Source organism: Blastomyces gilchristii (genome assembly GCF_000003855.2).
Source record: "Blastomyces gilchristii SLH14081 genomic scaffold supercont1.7, whole genome shotgun sequence".
Taxonomy (NCBI): domain Eukaryota; kingdom Fungi; phylum Ascomycota; class Eurotiomycetes; order Onygenales; family Ajellomycetaceae; genus Blastomyces; species Blastomyces gilchristii.
The window spans coordinates 1,210,363-1,232,607 of NW_003101676.1; the positions used below are offsets into that span (position 1 = coordinate 1,210,363).

The following is a 22,245-nucleotide window of genomic DNA, read 5'->3' on the forward strand; positions in this document are numbered from 1 at the left end:
ACTTTATCTTTTTCTTTATCTTTTTCTTTCAATTTCTTTCTATCTATCTGTTTAATGTGTCTATCTTTGAGACTGTGTTCTTTTTCTCTTTTCTTTTGTCATGATATTGTCAAATAGTTTCAAAGTATCAAAAGATGTTAAAACACTGCAATTTGTAAACAGTTTTTGTATTCTGGGCTGGAATTTTCTGATTTTGCATATCTGAAATTGATGAATGTATAATAGTTAACTTTACAGACATAGAAAAAACCCTGAGAACTAAAGTTCTCAGGTAGATGTCATAGTCTCTGACTGCATACATCTATAATTGAAGAATAATAATAATAATAATAATAATACTTGATCAGTATTTAACATAATGCAAGGACTCATTATAAGCTCCGCTTGTATATAAGTATAATGAAAGAATAATAATAATAATAATAATAATAATAAAAGTGAAAAACATTAGAGAACATAAAAAGAGAAAGTGCAGAAATCAGTAATCAGAGTGAATATTTATATATGTAAAAGATAAAGCTTCAGAGTAGAAGAATAGAAACTCTGTGAGTTTCTCAGCTGATAACAGTGACCGAGAATCGGAGCTTTCAGCAGGAATCTATGAAGTGTAATGAAATAGTCTTATATAATCAAGCACAGCTCATCACAATTTTCATCTCTTTCTTTATTTTTATTTTTAGTTTTATCTTTATTACTGTATGCAATCTTCTATTTAATAAAATAATTTAAATTAACTGTAAAAACTGTATAAATCTGTAGCTGTGGTTATAAAGAAGAAAATAAAAGATTTATAGAATTAATATAAATTATAAATAATGAACTAAATCTTTATAGAGATAGATTATATTACATTTCTACAAAGAGTGTTTTATTGTATTGCAGCAGCAGCAATTGCAGCAATTGAAGCTGTAATTGCCTGCTTAATGAGTGCTGAGTCCTGGTGACTATCTATACAGGCCATTGCGGCTTTCTACACAGGCTGTTGCAGCTTGTTGAGGGTCCCGGGTTGATCAGCCCTTCTATCAGCAGTGCACTGGTGGTGACTGAGCTCTTTTGCCTCAGTAGCCTACAGATTATGAGACTGTTTAGCGTGAGCCCCGCTGTGGTCAACATGCATGGGTTCAATTCCAGGATGGACTTAAGAAAATCCCAAACAATATCCTGGACATTAAACAGTGCCAAGAGACATCCTAGGAGTGTGCCCTAGGAGTTAGCCCTTGAAAGAATGAGCCCTAGGAGTGAGTCCAGAAAAGAGGCCACTGAGAGAAGCCACTAAGAGGAGCCACTGAGAGGAGCCACTGAGAGGAGTACTCTGTGGTAGCTGGTCCGGCGGGGGGTGTTGGGGGTCCCGGGTTGCTCTTTTGCCCCAATAGCCTACACGGCTTCCTATACAGGCCGTTGCGGCTTCCTCTATGGGCGGTCACGTGGGGTGTGCATTTTTTCAACCAATCATATCACAGAATGGGGCCTGCAAGATCGCACCTTCTATTCTAATTAGTGGCCGCTAGGGCCCCTTTACATTCGTAAGCGTATTCGGAAGCGGCCGCGTTATTATCCAGCGGCCGTATGTTCTTCCGAACCACACAGCTTCAAGCACAGTATGAGGCCGTCCTAACCACAATTCTCCTGCTAGCGTGCCGCCTACGCTACGGGCACTCAAAAATGCTCCGCCAGCCAAGATTCGCCGCTAAAGGCGGCCGGAGCCTTGCTCGGAGGGATTGTGGTTGGCAAGCAGGACAAAGTCATCCATCTGCTGACAATTAGTGTTCATCTTCTGTATCGTCCCTTCTGACCGTCGGCATCTCACTTGTTGTTCAAGTCGAGCGAATAGGTCCGTCAAACCGCTTCGACTAACTTTCCGCGGCTAGAAGTTACAAGTTGGCAATTGATCGAGTTTTTTGAGCGCGCCGCTTGTAGGGGGGGTGAAAAGGTAAATATTTCGAACGATGCCGTCTCAACAAGCTTCCCTCCCTCCCCGCTTTGAAATTCAACTTTTTCACTGATATTCTTGGTCTCTTTCAGACCAGACCTGCAATTTTTCCTTTCTCGACCGCCTTCTATCACTCTCCCGCCTTTTCTACCGAGAATAGTTTTACGGGTGGGCTGTCGTTTTAAGCAGGGAAAGCCTCGTTGTCGACACCGAACTCCGTAACTCACGTTATTGCACTATACATCTCTATCACCCTTTCCTTCATTTGTCTTTCTTTTCCTTCGATACCCTGTGCTATACTTTATCCAAGGATATATTTTGGAAATCTGGCCCCCAATTAAAGGGTGAGGAGAATCTAAAGAGTACCACGTTACCCGACCATCCCAACCACAGCTCGAACTGGCCCGCGGGAAACCAGTGGACCTGTGGCAGACCGTGTCGCTAGGCTTCTTCTGGGTGAAGCAGAAAACGGGTGTACGCTGGGAGAAAGCGGCGCTGTTTGGAGAAGCCTCTCAAAGTTTGCAGTTTGGTCGCCTCTGGTATCAAATCTGACTATACTGGGGGAGGGTAAGCTATATTTATCCATCTGATCGAAGGCGTGGTACCTGGAAATCTAACGTGCATTTGGTCTTCTGAAGTCATTATTCAACTTTAGTAGGAGTATCCTAGCTGTGACAATTGAGAAATACTCGAGTTGTTCTGTTGAGACTTCTCCCAACACACCCCCTGCCCTTTCTGGCTTGGTAGCCTTTTATCTCCGTATTTCAATACCTTTCGCGTCACTCGAAGCTCTCAGAGACGCGTCTCAAACCAACCCGAAAAAAATGTCTCCAACTCCTCCATCTACCACCTCGTCGAGCATCGGCGCGCATTCCCCCGAAGGACAATACAGAGTAGTTAGGAAGCGGAACCGTGTACCGGTTTCGTGCGCACCGTGCAGAAGTCGGAAGTAAGCTTAATCATTCGGCAGCGAAAAATATATACATGTATCGTGGAAGATCATTCGTCTGATATCCGATCTCTCCCAGGCTGAAGTGCAACCGCGGCATGCCCTGCGAGAATTGCGTGAAACGCAGCGATGCCCCCTCGTGTACGTACGCCCAGCCGAAGACCCGGAAGAAACCTGTCAACAGCAAGGATTCGCCCGTGACTCCTGATGGAATGCAGAGTCGCATTGATCGACTTGAGTCGCTTGTATTGTCGCTCATGACCAATGGCTCTCAATCCACCGGACCAACAGCGGCACATGCAGCGGTTTCAGGAGAAAGCACTAGCTCTGCATCGCGGCAAGATACTCAGGAACTCATTGGTGATGAGATGGACGGTGGCGAGGAAGAGAGCGATACAGAGCAGGTAACCAAGTCATTTGGGGTGATGAAGGTTGATACCAAATCGCAAAAGACTTACTATGTCAGCGAAGTGCATTGGATGATGGTTCTTAACGATGTAAGTGAATACTGACACCCCCCGTTTCTTGATTGAACTGTGAACCTAAGATGGCTGATTTTCCATATTTCAGATATCGGAAGTCAAGCAGTACTTCATAACACATAAGAAGCAATATGAGGAGCATGTAGAGAAGATTGAAGCGGCGAATAATGAGCCGCACTTTGCTGCACCCCCCTTGCTTTTTGGGGCTATGAAACCTCCCTCTGAGAAAGAGATTTTGTCCAACTTCCCGTCGAGATATACTACTGATATACTAATAAATCGCTATTTTGATCACTATGACCCATTTACTCGTAAGCCGTTGATCCCAGTTAAAATAACATCTGATGCACTTGCTAACCTGCATCCAGATATTATCCATGTTCCGAGTTTCAAGAGAGAGGTGAGGGCCCCACAGTCAAAATCATGGCATTTTAGATATCTACTAACAGTGGCTAACAGTACGAGCGCCATTGGGAAGATCCGTCGAAAACTAGCCTTGTTTGGATTGGCATGGTCTTTGCTATGCTGCGACTCGCATGCCTAACATATCATGGTAGATCGGATGAGCCCCCAGAATTCCGAGGCAAGTCCCTACATATGGCTTCCACGTACCGGAACTCCATGGCTCAGTGCCTTGTCCTCGCCGACTATACAAAACCGCATTGCTACTTGATCGACGCGCTTGTTCTTCACTTACACGGCGATTATTCACAGGTGAACGAATCAGAAGTGTCGGTATGGGTTCTGATAGGGGTGATAGTTCGCTTGGCTATGCGGATGGGTTATCACCGCGACGCAAAGATGTTTCCCAATATTTCTGTTTTCCAGGGTGAGATGCGGAGGCGGTTGTGGGCGTTTATTCGACAGGCCGATCTCCTACTTTCTTTCCAGGTTGGTCTTCCTTCTATGATTCGTACGGGGGACTGCGATACAGAGCTTCCACGAAACCTGTATGATGCCGATTTCGACGAAGATTCGGTCAACCTTCCGCCCGAAAGACCCATCGATGAGCCGACACCGATCTCGTTCCTAATTGTCAAGACGAGGATTGCAATCGCGTTTGGGCGGTTACTGGAAACGACGCAGAAGGTTAAGGGGTGCTCGTATGAAGAGGTCATGGACCTCGATCATCAACTTCGCCAGGCCCATGATATGATTCCAGAACGGATGAGTGTTAAACCACTCGAGGAGTGCAATGAGTCCCCATACGTTACCAAGGCAAGATTTGTGGTAAGTTTCCTGTCACCTTCACGTCTTTCTCTTCCCTTCCCTTCTTTTGCCTTCTATTATCTCTTCCAGCAACTTTACGAAACCCATCAATCACCCTTATTTTGGCTAATAGTGAGAAATTAAATATGTAAACTATAGATCGTAAGTATCTATCATAAAGCACAATGTGTGCTCCATCGAAGATTCCTCAACCGCGGTCGAGAAAACCCGCGATATGCGTACTCCCGCCGCGCCTGCATCGACAGTGCGATGGAACTCCTCCGATTCCAAAACATGCTCCAGACACCGTCCAGAACCGACAATCGCTTCCAACACACCGTTGGCTACATAACTACCACCAGCACTCATGACTTCCTCATGGCTGGTACAATCCTAGCCCTCGACATTTACCAACAAATACAAGAAAGGACCAGGAACACCGACCGCAACTCCACCGACTCATTTGCGTCAGGAATAGCTAGATATCAGGAAGAACTTGCGATGTTGCGCAGGTCCAGGGATATCTGGAATGAAGTCAAAGATCGATCGGTGGATGCGTGGAGAGCTACTGCAATCATGGATGTGATGTTGGGCAAGTTATTCCCGAGCCAGTCACAGCAGGAACAGGACAGGAATATCCCGTTTACTATTGCGGGACCATCGACGGCATCAACAACGGAAGAGCGGCCGTTTGAGCCGCAAGATGAGAAGGAAAATGCCGCTATGACGTTGGGTCTACTGAGCGCTGGGATAAACCAGAGCCAGATGGGCTCGACAGGTTCACCACAGTTTGGTGACACTGAGCCGATGAAATTTGATACGTCTTCTAGTTTTGGTGGCGGTGGCAATCAGGGAGGAATGATTGACCCGACACAGCTGCCGTCGCCTGGAGCAAGTGGCCTGGGCATGGGTATAGGAATATTTGGCCAGATACCGGCAATGCAAGGCTTCAATATGTATTGGGTATGTGTCTTTTCGAGCTTTTGCTATTCCTAACCCCCTCGCCTCCCCCCTCTCCAGGTTTCTTTTACCACTTCCCATTTTCTCCATGCATCTACGTTTTATTTAGAACATTGAAAATCGGACACGTCCCTTTTCCCCCTGCTAACACCCGCTTTCGGTGCTTTGTAGGATGCATGGGATAACTACGTCCAAACAGCCACAACGGACTCGAACAGCCAAAACTGGCCTATGTTTGACATGCAAGGCTTCTCCCCAGGGCCGTTACAGCCATCCTCGACCCCACCGCCACCAGCAGCAACACTACCCCAGCAGCATCAATCGCATCTATCAAACCAACAACCGCAGGAGGAGCAGACTGGTCCAGAAACGACAGGCGGCAAGAGAGTATTTGCAATGCAGCATAACATTTTCGACGCCGGAGGGCGCGAATAACTAAACCCTTGTCACTTATTGGGGGGTTGCTCATTTGGGAATAATTTCCATTTTCTCTATGAAGGAAAGGAAAACAATGTGAGCATCTTCGTCATGCATTGGCCGGTCTGGGTGGGGTTTTGGCCCCATAAATTTTGGACCTTGCTTGCTCGGTTTTGATATGTTCGTGTGGGTGTGCGTGTTGGTTGCGATGGGCGGTATTGGTGTTGGCCTACGTATTTTTTTGTATATATACCAATTTTATGTTGATATTATTTCTGATATTATTTTGCATTGGACGTTGGATACTGTTTTCTTGAGGAACTAGGGAAATTGAGAAGAGAAATGGAAGAAATATGGAGTCTGGAGTCTGGAGCTCGACGTCCCCATTTATATATGATGAAATTTTGATGCTAGCTACTTCCAAGGGGGTGACGGGCTAGATATGCTTGATGTGCTTTTTTGTCGGATATGTATAATATGTTGATAGCCACAACGGGAATATTATATATATGACTACGGGTTTTTCTGACGTCTAGCCATTGTATTTGTTAGTGATTTGGTGTACTCGTAGACGGGACGACTATATTCACGTGACCCAGTTGTACTCGGAGTAGTCAGCCAGGCTAACCCAATGGAGCCCAAACTTAAATTCACCTCAACCTTATCGACTTTTTTTTCTTCGCCCATGCAACTTTTTTTCTTCCAACCTCATCCTCACCCTCGCCCGCCCTCCTTGTCAACCTTTGAAAAGTTTCTTTTATTCTTCTGATTGCATCTTCCTTTGTGTGATATACTTGTATATTGTTGTGATAATTTTTATTTTACACCCCAATCAAAATGTGAGATACCCCTTTCATTTTTCTCTCGCTTTTTCTTCATATCCTTTCAGGAAAGCTCATTAGAAACCTTTGATGGAGCAGGATTTCTCTCAGACACGTAGCATTCCGCGCAATCAGCGCATTTCCGACTGGTTTTGCCGTTAAGCCCGGAACTCTAGCTGCACTTGGCCCATCGCTCCTGAGATTGACTGCCCAGCCCCCCAAAGTAGCTTTCCAGCAGCGATCGAACTTCAACTCTGCTTATCAGAGCGAACCGTATGATCGGAGGAGCGACAGACTGGAATATACTCGAAGTGTCGGTTATCAGAAGAAAGATGTTCTGCCACTCAAACCCAATGACACCATCTACGTTGGCAACCTCTTTTTCGAAGTCACCGCTGAAGACTTGAAACGCGATCTGGCAAAATTCGGAACTATCCATTCAGTTCGCATTGTCTATGACAGCCGTGGATTGAGCAGAGGGTACCTTTTATCCCCCCCCCTTTTCCTTTCCCCCCAATTGTCACCCATTATCTCTTCTGCGCGCTTGCTTCGTGTCCTATCTAACACCCCCTCCCTTAGTTTTGCCTATGTCCAGTTCGACTCTATTGAAGCTGCTGAGGCTGCAATTGCCGAGTTGAATATGTCCCTCTATGAAGGACGTAGGATCGTTGTCAACTATTCGACCCGCGGTAGCACTGAACCCAAAACACGCGCTACTGGACCAACAAAGACCCTTTTCATTGGAAACCTGTCCTTTGAAATGACCGATCGCGAATTGAATGAGATGTTCAAGGATATCCCCAACGTTAAAGATGTCCGCGTCTCGGTCGACAAGAGAACCGGCAGGCCTCGCGGATTTGCCCACGCTGACTTCCTGGACGTCGAGAGCGCCCAGGCCGGGATGGAGCTTCTCAAGGACAAGGCGCCTTATGGACGTCCTCTTCGCATCGATTTCAGCCTCAACACCAGGGATACGCCGGGTTACCGAAGAGGCCCCCGATCCTCGGAGCCCTTCGACCCGGAGGCTGCTGAGACCCAAGAGGCCACTTCTGAATCTGCCTCTGAATCTGCCTCTGAATCCGTATCTGAATCCACACGGTAGAGTCGGTTACCCGCAATATATTTTTTTTTATATAAAAAAAAGTGAATGAAGCTCTGGATACATACATTACCGTAAACTGAGAATGGGGGCATGCACAGGTGTCTAGTGTAATATTTTACGTACTATGGGCGTTCTATCTGTTGCATCGATTTTGATCATGGGATTGTTGGGGCGCGGGAAAAGGAACAAGATGGGTCCTCCCATGTTTCGTTCTCCTTTCTCTTTTCCCTGTCAACCTCTTTATCCTTAACTACCTTTAGCCTTCTGTCTCCCTGGTTCTCAACTTTCCATGCCCCCACGCCCTTTTTCATCTCTTTCTCCACTGTATTTCTTTCTAAAATTGTAAATTATACTTGCATGTACGGCTGTTCATGAGTCTTTTGTAAAATTTGCTTTTCTCATCTTTTTTCTGCCTTATTTTATTGTTTTATTAGTACAGGCGGACTACTATTTTGTGGTTTTAGAATAATATGGCTTGAGTAATATGGTCTTAATCTCCTCTTTTGCAGAATGAACAACAAAACAATTGATGCTTTTGTTAATATTCCTCCATCGGGCAAAACATGTTTTGACCCTTCCACATGAAAACTCAAGATGGCTGACTAATGGTTCGCTGATTAACACGAGTAATGTACGGTATTGTATGCTACGCATGAGCTCAACACAAATTTGGTTGACGAACCAATCATTGGCCGTTCCACCGGTACCGATGTCAGCTTGCCGGTAATCTGGTAATGTTCGAAACACCCGAGGATGTTGCCTTATCGGGCCCTGCTGCTCCAATGCAAAAAAGGCAAATACCTTCGAGCCCGACTCAATATAAACATATCAACATATCCTATTCTCTCAACCTCCCCGTCTTTGCCTACTTTCTTCTTCTTCTTTTTTTTTTTTTTATATAAATTATCTATACTCACGCCACCTCCTCCACCTTTTCTACGCCGTCAGTCGACTCGTCCGGCACGACCCACGTGCTGTCATTCATCATTAACCTACTATACCCCCGTATTTTATCCGTCGTCGTGCATATCGATCTCGAACAACATGTCTTTCCTCAGCGGGCCTGAGTGCTCGACAGCAGGCAATCCCTTAACACAATTTACAAAGCATGTTCAGGATGATAAATCGCTACAACGAGATAGACTCGTTGGGCGGGGTCCTGGCGGCCTACAGGAGGGCATGCGCTCGAGGGGGATGATGGGAGGCCAGGACAAGGTAAAAACCATATCCCCTTATGTATACGCCAAAAAATTATACATATTATTCTGTACAGATTTGTTAACTTCGTTTGCTTTACAAAAAATCATTGATAGATGATGGATGAGTTCCTCCAACAAGGTGACCAGATGCCACAAGGCCCGGCGCAACCATTCGCCATGGAGCAAATGCGACGTGAACTAGAAAATTTCCAAACTGCGCCACCAAGAACGGGCTCACCCGCCTGGGCCGCGGAGTTCGACCATGGTGAACAGGCAAGGATGGAAGCTGCCTTTAAACCAGGGATGGGAAGAGCGTTCCCTGGGGGTCCCGAGTTCAATTCAGCAGAGTTTGCCCTCTTCCGGCAGCAAAACCGGAATGGTATGCAGGGAACGTCGGCCCCGGCTACTTCGTCCGCGCCGATGATGAGCTCATATCAACCGCAAATGATGAGATTTGGCGGTATGAACTCTGGACACATGGGTATGATGGGCCAGCCATACGGCATGGGAATGCAACATCATCACCCACCACAGCAATCAGCACAGGAAGATAAAGGGAAAGGAAGGATGGTAGAGCTAGACGATGAAAACTGGGAAGCACAATTTGCAGAGATTGCTGCGTCGGGACAGAAGGATGAGGATGCAGAAGCAAATGCGGCGATTGAGGCCGAGCTAAATGAGGTCGATAGGTCAGTCCACACCGAGGCTGATGAGTTCGGACGTTTTGAAGATATATGGAAGAACATACAGGCTGAGACTGCAGCTCGCAGACAACTGGTCGACGAAGACCTAAATTTCGATAATATGAACCTGGGCGATTTCAGTGAATGGGATCACTTTGATAGTACTCTGAACACTCATTCTAGAGACCCCAATATGGGCGACTACCTTTTCGAAGAGGAGAATGCTTTCAAATCAGTCAATAACCCCTTCGAAGAAGGCGTGCGTATCATGAGAGAAGGCGGTAACCTTTCTCTCGCTGCTCTCGCGTTCGAAGCTGCGGTGCAGAAGGATCCCAAACACGTCGAAGCATGGACGATGCTAGGATCTGCTCAGGCTCAGAATGAAAAGGAAAGCCCCGCCATCCGCGCATTAGAACAAGCCTTGAAACTCGATCCCAATAACCTCGATGCTCTCATGGGCCTTGCCGTATCGTATACGAACGAAGGCTACGACTCGACTGCTTACCGCACCCTCGAACGCTGGCTATCAGTCAAGTATCCTCAACTCGTCGATCCAAGCACGCTCTCAGGAGATGGTGACTTGAGCTTCACAGATCGACACATTCTACACGAACGGGTCACAGACCTCTTCATCCAGGCCGCGCAGCTCTCTCCACAAGGCGAGCAAATGGACCCAGACGTCCAAGTTGGCCTAGGAGTCCTCTTCTATGGCGCAGAAGAATATAGCAAAGCCGTTGATTGTTTCACCGCTGCCCTTGCATCCACTGAATCTGGAATTTCCAACCAGAAGGACCAGGTGCATCTTCTTTGGAACCGCCTCGGGGCTACGCTCGCCAACTCCGGCCGGTCCGAGGAAGCCATCGAAGCCTATGAGAAGGCCCTGACTATAAACCCCAACTTCGTCCGTGCTAGGTACAATCTAGGCGTCTCCTGTATTAATATTGGCTGCTATCCGGAAGCCGCGCAGCATCTGCTCGGAGCATTGTCGATGCACAAAGTCGTGGAGGATGAAGGGCGGGAACGTGCCAGGGACATTGTGGGCGATGGCGTTGACGAGGCGCAGCTGGAGCATATGATTCACATTTCACAGAATCAGAGCACGAACTTGTATGATACGCTTCGACGTGTGTTTAGCCAGATGGGTCGGCGGGATTTGAGTGATTTGGTAGTCAGCGGGATGGATGTGTCCGTATTCAGATCGGAATTTGAGTTTTAGATATTGAGTAAACTAGAAAGGGAGGGAAGGATGAGTTAGTTGATTGTCTTACGTTTGAAATGAGGTATGATATTTTGGAGAATATGAGAGAGGTATATTTCGCGCCTCGCATGCAATGTCAAGACCCTCCACATGAGCGTATTTTTCCAGCGCTCTTTGGATATCCCATTGCCCGCTGGGCTATAAGGTGTTCTACCTTTACTCATGCAATGCATCCATAGTTGATCCATTCTTATACCAGAAATGTGCTATTTACGAATAATAATAATCCATATAGATCCACGAGCTATAACCGATCTTTATCCCTGCTTGGCTTATCGAGTTTGTTAGCCGTGTTTCGGGCTGAGATATGCGCAAACAATTTTGATCAAACATAAAAAATAAAAGGCAAAAATATACGTAGTTGTTCCGGCTGTACATCCTCATATCATAGAATAAACTGTTTTCAATCACTGCTGTACGTTCCTCTTGGGGTTGTTTTATGTTTTGACCGGCCAATCCCAACCACTTGTAAATAGTTAATAATAAGCTCTCCTCAAGTCTCTAGCTCTTGCGTCACAAAATCCCAACCGAACAGCTTTCTCCACCATTTTGATCAAGACTCAGCGCCATCTCGGCCGGTACGAATATACTCATTTTAATCGTCTCTGTCCTGGAATTTTCTATATTTTCATCAAAAGCAACAATATAGAGAGAGAGAGAGAGGAAGGGAACTGTTCCGTGTTAACTGCCCAATCAAGCTTATTTATGCCGCTCCCCGCTCCCCGGCTCTCACTCAATCTAACTACCGAATCTACACAGCTCCTGCTCACCAGAGAAACGACGAATTGAAAGGAAAACTACGTGCGCAAGGAGTGGAATTACGGTTTTAGAAGGAAAAGAAAGCAAAAGAAATGCCACCTCTAACCGGCGCCCAAATAATCGCTCGCTCTCTTCACAACTTGGGAGTCACCGTCATATTCGGCATTGTCGGCATCCCCGTGGTGGAAATCGCGGAGGAAGCGATCAATCTGGGTATTCGGTTTATTGCGTTTAGAAACGAACAAGCCTGCAGCTATGCGGCAAGCGTTTATGGGTACATGTCAGGCAAACCTGGAGTGTGCTTGGTTGTGGGTGGGCCGGGAGTTTTGCATGCCATGGCTGGGGTGAGTCGATGGATTCTTCCCTCCGTTACTACATTCAGTGTCGTGGATGAATTTTCTACTATTGCGATACTGGGGGGTCCTTGAACGCTAACGAGTAGTTGTTTAAAACCATGAATTCTAGATCGGAAATGCCTCTGTAAACACATTCCCACTACTCGTCCTGGCCGGGTCAGTGGAATCGCACATGATAACTAAGGGAGGTTTTCAAGAAATGGATGCCATCTCACTCCTCACGCCGCACACCAAGCTTTCCGTACGGCCTCCATCGCTAGAATCAGTGACCAGTGCGATTCGGAACGCATATAGAACATGTTGGTATGGCAGGCCAGGACCCACCTTTATCGATCTCCCTGCAGACTTGATTCAAGGGAAAACTGCCGCGGGATTTGCATTGCCGCCGTCCGAGCATACTCTTGTCCCGCCTCCGCCTAAACCCAGCGGTGATCCAGCGGTTGTATCGAAGGTGGCGCAGTTATTACAAGCAGCACGTGCACCGCTCATCGTTATTGGGAAGGGTTCAGCATATGCACGAGCGGAGTCTTGTATCCGCGAGTTTGTAGAGAGGACGGGGATACCCTTCCTACCAACCCCGATGGGTAAGGGAATGATACCTGATTCGCATCCACTTAACACATCGAGCGCACGAAGCACAGCATTGAAACATGCAGATGTCGTTCTTCTCTTCGGTGCCCGGCTGAATTGGATTCTCCATTTTGGAGAAACACCCCGCTGGTCCCGCTCCGTCAAGCTTATCCAGGTGGATAGTAACGCGCAGGAGATCGGACACAATGCTGGAGATGCGGAGCTGGGGATAGTTGGTGACATCAACTTGGTAGTTCAGCAGCTTCTCTCGGCTCTGTCCGGTTGGCAGTATAAGCCTGCATCCGCTACATCGCCAAATTCATACCCATCCCTCCTCGCCGCCTCTGCTACGAAAAACGAAAATGCTGCACAACAAAAGGCCCTTCAACCTACTAAACCCAACGAATTCTTAACCATCCAACGTGCCTATCACATTATTAAGACTACTCTAAACTCCCTCTCGCCGCCGGAACAGGGCGACATCGTCTATGTCTCCGAAGGCGCTAACACAATGGACATCTCACGCTCCTCTTTCCCGCTGGAACACCCGCGGCAACGCCTTGATGCGGGAACATATGCTACGATGGGAGTCGGGTTAGGCTACATCGTCGCCGCGCACGCAGCGTACAATATCCCATCATCACCAGCCAGCACTAATGCACCGAAACCAAAGAAGATCGTGGCACTGGAAGGCGATAGTGCGTTCGGGTTCAGTGCGATGGAAGTCGAAACTCTTGCGCGCCACCGTATTCCCGCGCTAATCTTCGTCATGAACAATTCGGGCATTTACCATGGCGACACGAAGACAGAGGACGAGTGGAAGTCTCTACAGAATGAGACCGTCAATGAGGCCAATGCGAAGAACGGGCTGCGATCGACGAGTCTGCTCTATGAAACGCGCTACGAACATCTTGCGGCGATGTGCGGCGGGCGGGGATACTTTGTGCGGACAGAGGAGGAGCTGGAGAAGGCGACAAGGGAAGGGTTTTTGGAGGATGAGAAGGTTACGATTGTCAATGTGATTGTGGAGCCAGGGATTGGGCAGTCGATACAGTTTGGGTGGCAGGCGACCCAGGAGAAGGGGACTCCGGCAAAACTGTGAGGGTTGTTACTCCGTTACTTACCATGTATTGTTTGAGTTGCTAGTTAATGTGTGGGTGGGTGGGTTCATGTAATTATGATCTATGCCAGTGTCATACTGAATAAATTCCTCTCTATATTAACCATGTCCGTTCTGTCCCTGGAGATCATTCCATGCTATCAAGATATGTTGGGGGTCCCGGGTTGATCGGCCCTTCTACCAGCAGTGCGCTGGTGGTGACTGAGCTCTTTTGCCCCAGTAGCCTACAAGATAGAACCTGCCTTTGTAAAAGGGGGGAGATGATGTCACATGACTGATCAGATCATTTGGAAGGTTCTGTTGGCCCTTACGGCCGTTGCGGTTAGCGATCCCACTAGATCACGTGACCCACCACTATATTATGTTCCTGTAGATAGATCTATCAATACAACCTTCAACTATTCTACAGATTATAGCCCAGATGGCACATTTTTCTTTTTAGAACATTGTACCAACATTTTTTTGACACAGATAGTTCATCTTTTTTGAAAAGACTCTTACTCTTTATTAGAGATATTTCATTTTTTCTAAATCTATCAGTCAGTAGATTTATATACTTTATATTTTTAAGAAAGCATGTTCTTCATTATGAAGAATATCACTTTTTTATTTTTTTTTTTTACATATCTAGAAGAAGCAGAGTTATCTCAATGAGTAATATATCTATTACTTCAGAGTTCAGCTCAAGACTCAGAATCACACACTTCACTAGATAACTTATTAATAGAATGATTACTTATTATGAGAAGGCTTCTGACTTATAAGATAAGACTGAGATCAGTTTTCATCAGAGTATGAAATTTAATAATGAGATAACAGAGAAACTTCAGAATAAAGAAAAGCAGAGTCAATATTTATCTGCAGAATCTGTTTATTTTAACTTATTAAATTCTTCATTATCTCTCACTCTTAGAATACTGACTTTTAATAATAATTTAAATCAATCTATCTATTACACTGCAGGTAATCTTATGAATCTTATACAGATAATACTATAAAATCAGATAACTATAGCTGAAATTACTCAATATCTCACTATATCTGTTTCTGTACAAAGAGATACTATGAGAGATGAGTTATAAAAATATCAGAAGAAAGTTAAATATATACTAGATACTAAATCAGTGATTATATTTAATAGCTCTAATTATAAAGTCTAACATATTGATATATTAACTGATATGAAAGTTATTAATAAAACTGATATTTTATTAAGAACTTAATAAGAATTCTCTTTTACATATTATATTAACTCTAAGAAGTGAAGAATTCATTTTAAGTCTCTATATAAATGTATACTGTTGAGTCTTATTGAAAATATTTAAATTACTATTAAAATCTTGAAAGCTGATAATACTACAGTTCTGTAAAATAAGATTAATATTAAATATATAATATTACTAACAGAAGAACAAGTTAATATTTTCAAGAAATTAATAAAATTATAAGTTAAGAAGAATGATTATCTTACTTTTCAGAGATATTTTCACTATTTTATTATCTGTTATAAAGAGCTCTGTCAGAGTATTAAGAATATATATTATAATCTTTTTCTTAACAATCTACAAAATTATCAAAGACTGTTTATTAAGATATATTTAAATGAGTTTTTCTTCACTGATCAGAGACTCATTGTTAACATTGATATTAATAATTTAATAAAGTAACTGATTAATTGTACATTTAAGAAGATTATCACTGAGTGAAAAAAGCAGTCTCAGATCAATTCTGTGACTGTGAAAAAGAATAAGAATAAAGATAAGAATAAAAGCACATCTGTATAAAAGTACACTCACTGCAGAAGACATGAATATACTATTAACAGATGTTTCATCTTACACTCTGATAAAAAGAAAAAGAAGAATGATAAGAAGAATGACAAGAAGAAAGAGAAGAAGAATGACTTGATATGTTCTTAATCAGTAGTAAATACAGTAATTACAAAGATTAAGTTCTATTTCTCTTTCACAGTCATCAGAAAATCATTCTCTAGATCTTGATATTTGAATATATGTGTAAGTCTGAATATGACAGATGAGCTTCATTCTTTCTTAAATATTAAATCTTTTAATAATAATATCTCTGTTGATTCTGTGACTGAAGAAACTGAGTTTATCAAGAAAATTAAGACTGTCATCTTGAAGATTGAGAGTGATAATATTAACTTGCAGAATATTCACTATATTTCTAATATTACAGTTAATCTGCTCTTATTTATGAAGCTTGAAGATCAGAGATTCTGATTTACATTATCTTTCACTATTTTCTCATTTTTCATTTGCAGAGCTCTGAATGATGTTATTTTTCATACAGTTCAAATTACTTAGAATAATATATATAAGATTGATAAGTAAGAGTTTAATGAGAATCTCAATTATCTGAACAGAGCAGTCAAGTATATTGTAATAATATCTTATAAGTATAATTTTGACTGAAAAGTTGATCTTTCTGTGATCACTACTACTACTGTTAATAACATTGATTCTACAGTTCTGAATACAGATCTCAAGAATACAAGAATATCAAAGACTCTTTTGAACTGATACTGTAATCTTGATCATATTCACACTGATACTATAATTGCTATGATCAAGAATTCTTATACTGAAGTTATAATTAAAGATTCTAAGACTAAGTTCTTTTATAAGAAATATGTCAAGACAGGTATGATACAAGATTATTTGAAAACATCAATGTCTAGATCTATTTAACTCATTAAGAAGGTTTATATTAATCTTATAGATAATAGATATATATTGAAAGATCTCTCTAATCACTTCTTAGAGTTTCATCAGAAAATCAGATACTGAATACTTATTATCTGTGATGCAACTTACTACTGTTGAATATATTTTTTAAAGTTCAAGAATGAGACTGTTCAATACTTTGAGTTATGACTCAGATTTATAAGTAATCTCAGATATACAGCTTCTGCTTTTCTACAGACTGATATTAATAATGTTTTCTGATTCACATATATACACACAGTTATAAATTTATATAATATTAAATAAGAATCAACAGTATTATATTTATCACATTAAAATGATGTTTCTGAATATGAGATCTGCACTATTATGAGACAGATTAGAGCTACTCTTTTAAAGAATAATCTCTCTAAGAAGTTCTGAACAGATATTCTAGAGACAGTGATTACAATAATTAATAATACTCTCACATTTACAGTTCTTTACAACTTAAAATTTTGATTCTCTACTATAGAGACTTCTGTGATTCTAAGTTTATATAAGATTTCTTGATATGCACTTGTAAATACCTCACTGAATGTGAGGCATTTTTATTAATTAAGTACAGAGGTTTTTATTCACTTGCATGAATCTCAGCAGTCTGCAGATAAGCTTTATTATTATTATTATTATTCTTTCATTATACTCATATGCAAGCGGAGCTTATGATGAGTCCTTGCGTGATGTTAAATACAGGTCAAGTGTTGATTATACAGGTGTAAGAATAAGTGCTCGCAGGCGATTATTCGGGTGTTTGCAGCTTGACATGATATGTACTATTAACTACTAGAAGTATTTGCAGTAGAAAGATAAATGTAGAGATCAAATATATAATAGCATTCAAGCTGAGTTGTGAATAGTATTCACAAACTCCAGTCTATATAGTTGTGTGTAGTCAAGGGCTGCTAGCTCTATTGATTACACAAGAGATAGGAATAGAGGTAAAGAATCTGTGAGAAGCAGGATTTCTTACATACCTCCTCCTCTCTAAGACTTCATCTGTGAAGCCTTTCACTGAGTGACTTCATAGTCAGCTCAGCACTGCAGTGATACTCACTAAAAATCCTTCACATCTATAAAAAACCTCAGTGAGGAAAAATTCCTTGTTATTATAAAGAGAAAAGAGTCTGTCACTCAGTTTCTTATTCTGTAAGATTCTTTATAGTCTACAGATTCTTCTCTAACTATTACACAGATTCATCTCACATCTTTCATATAGAAGAGTTTCAGTTAACTCTCAATTATTTTTATAAGATTCTTATGTGATTATTACACAGATTCATCTCATAGATAAATCACTCTCTGTGAGATCATTCTTATTAAAGAGAAATATTTGTAAGTTAATCTTTTATTCATTCTTATAAATCATTGCTCTTTGACACTGTAGAATTATAAGGAATTTTCCATTCTTTCACTAACTCTGTAGAATTGTAGAATTAAGATATCTACAGTCTGCAATCACTCTTTATAGTTATATAGAAAGATTCAGGTCTATAATTCATAATCACTCTTATTTACTAGAGTGATCTGACTGTTCTACAGAATCACTCACAGTGTAAGCAAATCTCTCTAGAGTAGTATAAATATCTCAGATCTGTTCACAGAATCTCATCTTCTTTTTTCTTTTTCTGTAACAGCTCTCATTCTTATAAACTGTGAGTATTCTCATTCATCTGTGAAGTGTTTTCACTCAGATAACAGAGAGAGAGTGTTTCTAACAGTGTTTATATATTGATTCAAGAACTTCTCAAGAATAAAAAATTTTTCAATTTTAATCTCTTTGCAAACAATGTCTGATCACTACTGAGCTTCTTATAAGTATTTCTACAACTTCTCTAATCACTTTTTGTCAGCTGATGAAACAGGGATGTCATCACTCACAACTGCATCTTTATTTCTCTCAGCTCTGTCACTGCACCTGATCTTTAAGTCAGTGACTAACTCTCTGCCTTTCTCAGATCAGTCTCTGACTTTAAGCAGTGCAGTCTTCTTCTTTACTGTAAGTCTTCTTATAAGTAATTTCTTACAGATTCTAGCTGACAGTTCTTGCAAAGCTCTCAGTGTTGTCAGTGTCTTCTACAGTCTCACAGGCCTATGATTACTCTTTCTCTGTCTGCACAATCTCTGATGAGGCATATATGAATATATCTAGATTCTCTATCAATAATTCTCACATTGTGATGCATTTCTGCAATTTCATTATCAATGAGAGATGAGTCTCTGAGTACTTACAAAATTCAGGTAATCAAGATAATATGAATACTATGAATTTATAACAGAAGTTGATCTGAATAGATAAGCTCTCTCTCTGTGTTCTTATTGTTTTCAGACTGAATACTTCAGTATAACTGAAAGAGTGAATACAGCTTCATGAGAGATATCTGATTATATACACAGATGACCAGTCTTCAAGACTCTGCTGCAACTGTGTATACTCTGATATTCAGCTTCTCTGAAGTCTGTATATTTCTGACAGTCTTCATATCAAATGTAACAATTGTCTGTACTATAAATATAATACTCTCTGCTTCTTTGAAGAGAGAAATTGATAGTTGTGAAGAGATTGAGTGTTATAAATATTGATAATATAAGTGTGAGTTTTCTTTATTTTTTCTTTATTAATCTCTAAATTGCATTCACAGCTCTGTTTGTTTTCTTGTTTTTTAACTTTAATAAGAATATATTTTCTTCTTTTCTTGTGTATACTGCAGACTGTTCATCTCAGTAGAAACTCATCATCTTATAGATTAGAGTTTGTAAATAACAGTGTTAATGTCTTTGTCATAATCAGATTCTTAGCAAAGATCACATTATTCTGACTTATCAGAATTTACAGTATGAAAGTCATGTCTCAGCTTCTGCAGATATCTTATCTGTCTGAATGATTCTCAAGTGAACTCATTCATCTTATCAGAATACTCTTATCACTGAATCTTGAATCAGAGCTTGTAATCTCACTTCTCTGAGTTAATAATTTCTTTGATCTGATATTCTCTTTCACTCTCTAGTACTTTACAGACAGAGTGATGAGTCATAGAGTTCTCTTCTAAGAATTTCTTATATTTGTAAAGTAAAGAGATATAAAAAATATTGTATATCTACAACTCAGATGACAGTTCTAATCTATAGAACTGCAGACTAACTTTCTCTATAATCTTGTAAGACTCTGTTTATAAGAGATTCAGCTTCTTACTAGATCTCTGTGTGATGATGTTTTCTAGACTTAGTTAGACTCTATCATCTTTCTTAAAACTCTTTATAATATGCTTAAAGTCATAGTATCTCTTCTAATACTCTTGAGTCTTTCTCAAGAATTCACAGACTTTCTTCTGAATCTTCTGAATTCTCTCAGCCTGTTCACAGGCATCATCACACTTTATAGTGTACTCTCATAAGTTTATCAAGATTATCTGCAGATAAGTCTCAGTGAGCATCTCAAAAAGGGTTTTATCTGTGCTAACATGCTTTGAGTTGTTGTATATAAACTCTGTGAGTGATAATCAATACACTTAGTCATTCTGATTATAATTAACAAAGCATTACAGATACTGTTTTAATATACTTATCAGATATTCTGTCTGATCATCTGTCTGTTAATGAAAAGCTGTACTTAGATCTTATAAAATCTTCAGTATAGTTATCAGATTAGATCAGAACTCTTCTATGAAGATTGATTCTCTGTCTGAGACAATGTTCACAGACAACTCATGCAATCAAATCACATCATAGATGAAGATATGAGTTAAATTCTTTGACTTCAAGTTCTTGTAGATGAGTATAAAGTGTGTTATCTTAATAAAGTAATTCACTATCATCAGCACACTGTCAAAGCAGACATTATATATGTTCTTACTTTCAGAGAGGCTCACAAGAGTATTTATTTCTAGCTGTTTCCAAGGTTTCTGTGAGATAAGTAGAGAAGTAAGTTCTTTATATAATCTGAACTGTACTACCTGTGAATTCTGATAAATAGTATAAGAATTCACTATCTTCTTCACAAGTTCTTACATCTTCAGTCAGAAGTATTTTCTTATAAGCAACTCATAAGTTCTAGTATCTGTAAAATGACCTGCTAGAGAAGAGTCATAATGCCTTTTAATAAGTTCTATATATAGAAACTCATTCACAGGTACATAAATTCAGCTCTCTCTTTGTAAGAGATTATTTAAGTCTCTTTAATTCTTTGTTTCTGCAGGATTGATCTCTGTCATAAGCAGTTTCTGAATATATTAAGTATATTCATTCTTCAGTTGCAGTTCAGACAATCTGAATAGAAGATCTTATAAAGACTTATACTCTGTTTTCTCTTACACTAGGTCTTCTGCAGTACTTCTCAAAGCCTGCAAACTCTTCAGATTATAGATACTCTCTTCAAGAATTCTCACAGAGATTCTCAGAGTGTTGACTCTCAGTGTTATAGAGAGTAGTTATACAGATTTCTTTTCTTTCTTCTTTCTCTTCTCTCATGAGAGATTGAGAGACTCTTCAGTCAATCTCTTTATAACACTCAGTCTGAGCATTTTATAAAGCTTTTCTGTCTTCTCTAGTCTCTCTGTGTCTGTCATCCTGGCCTTCTTAATATAGTCTGATCTGTAAGAGAGTCTGTTCACTGAGTTCTTAGTTCTCTTGATATATTCTATCTTGAATCAGAACTCACTCAGTCTCTGAGCTCAGTGAATCTGTCACTGTAAGAGTTTCTTGATTGAAGTAAACTGTTATAAGCTGTTATAATCAGTTCTAACAGTAATCACTGTCACAAGACTCTCAAAGTAGTGATGCTAGTGATGAAAGAATTTCACTATCATAAGAAGCTTCTGATTATAAATGTCATAGTTAATCTTCATAAGTTGTATCTTTCATAAGAAAAAGGCCACTGAAACTCAGTTCTCATTTGACTGTAGTTGTGAGACTATTTCTGAAATTATAAAGAAGAAAGTATCTGTCTTTAATCTGATTAAGAGCAAGAGATTAAAGTGAAACAGTATCACTGTATTTATAAATATCTGTTTTAATCTTGTAAAGACTCTGTGAGCTTCTGAGATAAGAAAGTTCTCACAGTTCTTTCTTCTTAATAATCTTTTCATTCTCTGTTCATGAAATAACTTCTTCTTATTTTCACTCTTCAGCATGTCTGTAAGGGCTAAGAAGATTTTCATGAATACAAAGATAAATCATCTATAGAAATTCACAAAGTTCAGAAAGATCTGAATCTTATGAATACTAGTTAACTTCAGCTATGATAGAATAGTCTCAACTTATAAAGATTTCATCTAAATATCATTCACAGTGATTATATATTCTAGGAAATTAATTCAGCAGACACTGAAGTTATACTTCATGAGTTTAATATATAGTTCTGTCTTATCTAAGATCTTTAACACACTTTGCATATACTCAGTGTATTCTTTCTTCTTCACAGAGTACACTATCACATTATTCAGATATATTATCATGAAGACATTCAGATATACACAAAGTATTTTATTGATAAAAGACTGAAATGCTGCAGAGATATTAGTCAGATCAAAAGATATTACTAGATATTCAAATAGTTTCAGTGCAGTTCTAAAGACAGTCTTTTATTCATTCTCAGACTGTATTCACAGCCATGTATATACATTGATCACATTCAGTTGTATGAATATAACAGCTCTTATGAGACAGTTAATCACATTCTCAATCA

At 40.8% G+C, this 22,245-nt stretch overlaps 3 protein-coding genes across 4 annotated transcripts; all 3 read left to right on the forward strand.

Annotated features, from left to right (window-relative positions):
• Positions 1–1,572: 1,572 nt before the first annotated feature.
• Positions 1,573–6,467, forward strand: BDBG_04200. Of its 2 annotated transcripts, XM_031721575.1 has the most exons (9): positions 1,606–1,930; positions 2,023–2,497; positions 2,569–2,879; positions 2,959–3,376; positions 3,450–3,672; positions 3,730–3,761; positions 3,821–4,591; positions 4,730–5,533; positions 5,702–6,467. In XM_031721575.1, the coding sequence occupies exons 3-9, from the start codon at positions 2,755–2,757 to the stop codon at positions 5,963–5,965; spliced, it is 2,637 nt and encodes an 878-aa protein (XP_031578180.1). In that variant the 5' UTR covers positions 1,606–1,930; positions 2,023–2,497; positions 2,569–2,754; the 3' UTR covers positions 5,966–6,467. The 2 variants fall into 2 exon arrangements, with proteins under 2 accessions (XP_031578179.1, XP_031578180.1); XM_031721574.1 differs by having other exon boundaries at positions 1,573–1,930; positions 2,023–2,879.
• Positions 6,468–8,673: 2,206 nt separating this feature from the next.
• Positions 8,674–11,379, forward strand: BDBG_04202 (peroxisomal targeting signal-1 receptor). The gene is made up of 3 exons (XM_031721576.1): positions 8,674–9,085; positions 9,184–9,758; positions 9,840–11,379. Exons 1-3 carry the CDS (start codon positions 8,915–8,917, stop codon positions 10,966–10,968), a joined length of 1,875 nt encoding a protein of 624 aa, XP_031578181.1. The 5' UTR covers positions 8,674–8,914; the 3' UTR covers positions 10,969–11,379.
• A 117-nt stretch (positions 11,380–11,496) lies between these two features.
• Positions 11,497–13,923, forward strand: BDBG_04203 (2-hydroxyphytanoyl-CoA lyase). Its single transcript, XM_002625288.2, has 2 exons — positions 11,497–12,113; positions 12,235–13,923. Exons 1-2 carry the CDS (start codon positions 11,862–11,864, stop codon positions 13,795–13,797), a joined length of 1,815 nt encoding a protein of 604 aa, XP_002625334.1. The 5' UTR covers positions 11,497–11,861; the 3' UTR covers positions 13,798–13,923.
• Positions 13,924–22,245: the final 8,322 nt, after the last annotated feature.

What these genes read in the sequence shown, in the direction of transcription:
- BDBG_04200 (XM_031721574.1), top strand. Translation starts at nt 2,755, where the DNA reads ATGTCTCCAACTCCTCCATCTACCACCTCGTCGAGCATCGGCGCGCAT. An exon ending in GGATGATGGTTCTTAACGAT is followed by an intron (nt 3,377 to 3,449) that starts GTAAGTGAATAC and finishes TCCATATTTCAG; the next exon opens with ATATCGGAAGTCAAGCAGTA. An exon ending in TTCCGAGTTTCAAGAGAGAG is followed by an intron (nt 3,762 to 3,820) that starts GTGAGGGCCCCA and finishes AGTGGCTAACAG; the next exon opens with TACGAGCGCCATTGGGAAGA.
- BDBG_04202 (XM_031721576.1), top strand. Translation starts at nt 8,915, where the DNA reads ATGTCTTTCCTCAGCGGGCCTGAGTGCTCGACAGCAGGCAATCCCTTA. An exon ending in TGATGGGAGGCCAGGACAAG is followed by an intron (nt 9,086 to 9,183) that starts GTAAAAACCATA and finishes AATCATTGATAG; the next exon opens with ATGATGGATGAGTTCCTCCA. An exon ending in GAGCTAAATGAGGTCGATAG is followed by an intron (nt 9,759 to 9,839) that starts GTCAGTCCACAC and finishes TGCAGCTCGCAG; the next exon opens with ACAACTGGTCGACGAAGACC.
- BDBG_04203 (XM_002625288.2), top strand. Translation starts at nt 11,862, where the DNA reads ATGCCACCTCTAACCGGCGCCCAAATAATCGCTCGCTCTCTTCACAAC. An exon ending in TTTTGCATGCCATGGCTGGG is followed by an intron (nt 12,114 to 12,234) that starts GTGAGTCGATGG and finishes CATGAATTCTAG; the next exon opens with ATCGGAAATGCCTCTGTAAA.